The following is a 3127-nucleotide window of genomic DNA, read 5'->3' as shown; positions in this document are numbered from 1 at the left end:
AAGAATTCTGGAGAAATAGATTACGACGAAGTGGATTTCCATAGAGAGAGAGAGGTAGGACTTCACGGCTTTCTCCAAATTATCCATCCGTTTATGCGCTCCTCTACTCTTTCTTCCTACGGTGGAAAAGACACCAGGAAAGGACCAGGCCGTTGGCAAAAGGATGGAACGTGTGAAGAGATGGAGAGGGACAGATTACCCAGATGGTAGAGATACAGAGGAGTAGAAGCAAGCACAATGTTCGTCTAACGTGCAAGACATCCTCTGAGATCACCCTCCAACGGGCACTTGAACCTACAACATGTCCCAGTAGCTTTTATATAAGGGACCAGCCGTAGTGCTAGTTTGATAGATAGATAGGTAATAGATTGAGAGAGAGAGAGAGTGACTGAGTGAGAAAGAGAGAGAGAGATGGGGAAGACTCTAGCGAGCAAGACATTCAAAGGGTTAGGTGACCTCATCAAGCTCCTACCCACAGGGACGGTCTTCCTCTTCCAGTTTCTCAACCCGCTGCTGACCAATAACGGGCAATGTAGAGAAATGAACAAGATCTTGAGCAGCGTCCTCCTAGTATTGTGTGGCTTCTCCTGTTCCTTCGCTTGCTTCACTGACAGTTACAGAGGCTCTAATGGAAAGCTCTACTACGGAATCGTCACGGCTAGGGGGCTCTACCCTTTATGGGATCCGCATTCCGCCGCTGTAGATCTCTCTAAGTACAAGCTTCGCACTGGGGACTTTGTTCACGCCGCTCTCTCTGCCATTGTCTTCGCTACTGTAAGCCTCCTCGACTCTAACACAGTCTCCTGCTTCTACCCTTCTTTTGAGTCCCAGCAGAAGCTTATTCTCATGACTCTTCCTACTGCCATTGGCACCGTCGCTACCGCCACGTTCGTCGTCTTTCCCAATGATCGCCACGGCATTGGATACCCTCCCAGTCCTGATGCCGCTTCATCTCCCTTGTCTTCGTCTTCTTCCCCCGTGGATTAACTTATCCTCTCTCTCTCTCTCTCTCCACTGTCTCTCCATACTATGTTCTCTCTCCCCGTCCCACTCTCCTCTGTCTTTTATCTATCTACCTCCCTCTCTCCTAAGTCACTCTCCCTCTCTTGTTTTCGTCCACTCTCTCTCCTCAGTCTATCTCCATCACCTGTTTTCCCTCGACTCTCTCTCTACTTTCTACATCTCCGTTCTCTCTCCACTCTCTATCTCTCCTTCTCCTATTTCTATCTCCAAGTTCTCTCTCCGTTCCGTTCTGTCTCCACTTTCCAGCTCTCCCGCTCTTGTTCTCACTCCGCTCTCTCTATTCTGTTCTTTCTCCACTTTCCGTCTCCTTCTCTTCTTTCTCCTCTCTTTCACCTTATCCTTCTCTCTCCTCCCTTTCTCTTGTCTCCCTCTCTTTCTCTCTCCCTATACTGTTATCTTTACACAGTCGTTCTCTCATCCTCTCTCTGTGTCTCTCTGTTTCTCTGTCTCTCTCTCTCCTCCCTCTCTTGTTCTCTCTCCATTGTTCCCTCTATTTAAGACGCTGGATACGTGGTGCATACAATATCCAAGGTTTTGTTCATCATACAGGCTAAATAAAGGCCTATGTTGCCTGAGATGAAGTGCTTCTCTTGTCGAGTTTGAAGTTTCTAACGGACCGTATTAGTAACTATTTTACATTATTTGTGATCCTTCTTGAGGGTTAAGATATTTCATTCCGTGCGGGGTCTAACTAATGTGAAGCCAATAGTCCTCTTCCAACGCTTCTCTCATTCTCACCTTACTGTAAGGTCGTCTGCCCGGTCTGTTCGTTAAGCAAAATCACGTTCCCTGAAGCGAACATGGTTAGCATTATGCTTAATTCACAATTAAGACTTGCCCAGACATACACATGAGCGTTTTGTAACAGAACTGTTCGGTATAATGGAAGAATCTGCATTGGACGTACGCCTGATTCTTGTCGTGTTGGCGTAGTCACCAAAATAAATAAATCTTTCCAGATAAGGGAATATGTTAAAGTACCTCTCCAGCCATTAAACATGAAAATATCCAAAAGTTTTAAACGATATTCGAAAGGACAATTTAATGGCACTTAATTTTAAAAGTTAAAACACGCTTATTATTCTCTAAAGAATGTATAGAAAATCAATGAAAGCAAAGGAAAAAGCTACATCGACCGAATAACAACTTTCGATGTTAAAGTTTACCGTTTTTCGAGAACACTTTCAATCAAAAGCATTCAAACGCATAAATGATGAAAAACAGTAAGAATGGAATCTAAGATGAACTAGTCTGGAATTTAATATGTTACCTGGCAGATATTATAGCAGAAAAAATATGTGAAAGAAATTAATAAAGAGAGCTTTCTCCCATTGTCTTTGGATCTGTCTAAAGGGACAAACCAAAAGCCAGGAGTTATATATCTTAAAATAATAGCGGAGGAAATCGATTCAGATATAGTTCACTATATTCTCGCATATTTATTGTTGTGTGGGCTGTCATAGCATGTCTTAACTAAGCCAATGTCAGCTAGATATGGTCATCACTCTACATTTTCTTGTGAGGACCTTATGTCTTTCACATCTAGTTTTTTTCCTTTGACTCTAGATGTCCACTCTCTCATAAGATACCCATTGGTTTAGACTTAATCTCTATGGTCCAGAATCCTTTGCCATACTTTATTGAAACAAAATAGATGATGATTAATTTATCAATAGATTTATGGGGGAAAAGATGAGATTATATAAGAGACACAAAACTTTTTCGAACTGGATATATTTATTATGGCATCCACCATTTCACTTTTTTGGTGGACACCGAGTCGTGCACTCTATCTGTTAAATAACTCTCATGTATGGAAGAGAGCCAGTAAGCTTTCACGTCAATGTACCCTTTTATGAGGGTGGTATCCATTTTTTCACAAAAACAATGAACAATAAATATAATTCCACTGGGCCAAATATTATTAGACATGTTAGTAGTACTTGATCTGACCATTTTTCTTTTAAATCCTGGTATGGATTGATCTAGCCAAATTGAAACAAAACATTTGTGCTTTTATTTTCTAAATTTCATATCCCTATTTTTTTATACATTCAACAAAGTACATCAGAGAAAGCATATATATGTTAATAGTGTATATAAA

General features: G+C 41.4%; 1 protein-coding gene across 1 annotated transcript; it reads left to right on the top strand.

Moving 5' to 3' along the window:
• The first annotated feature begins 341 nt into the window (after positions 1–341).
• On the top strand, positions 342–1714 carry DMP2 (transmembrane protein, putative (DUF679 domain membrane protein 2)). Its single transcript, XM_078585013.1, has one exon. It carries the CDS (start codon positions 412–414, stop codon positions 985–987), a length of 576 nt encoding a protein of 191 aa, XP_078441139.1. The 5' UTR covers positions 342–411; the 3' UTR covers positions 988–1714.
• The last annotated feature ends 1413 nt before the right edge of the window (positions 1715–3127 follow it).

Source organism: Wolffia australiana, chromosome 1, assembly GCF_029677425.1.
Source record: "Wolffia australiana isolate 7733 chromosome 1, ASM2967742v1".
NCBI lineage: Eukaryota > Viridiplantae > Streptophyta > Magnoliopsida > Alismatales > Araceae > Wolffia > Wolffia australiana.
This window is presented reverse-complemented; position numbering and strand designations above follow the sequence as displayed.

What these genes read in the sequence shown, in the direction of transcription:
- DMP2 (XM_078585013.1), top strand. Translation starts at nt 412, where the DNA reads ATGGGGAAGACTCTAGCGAGCAAGACATTCAAAGGGTTAGGTGACCTC.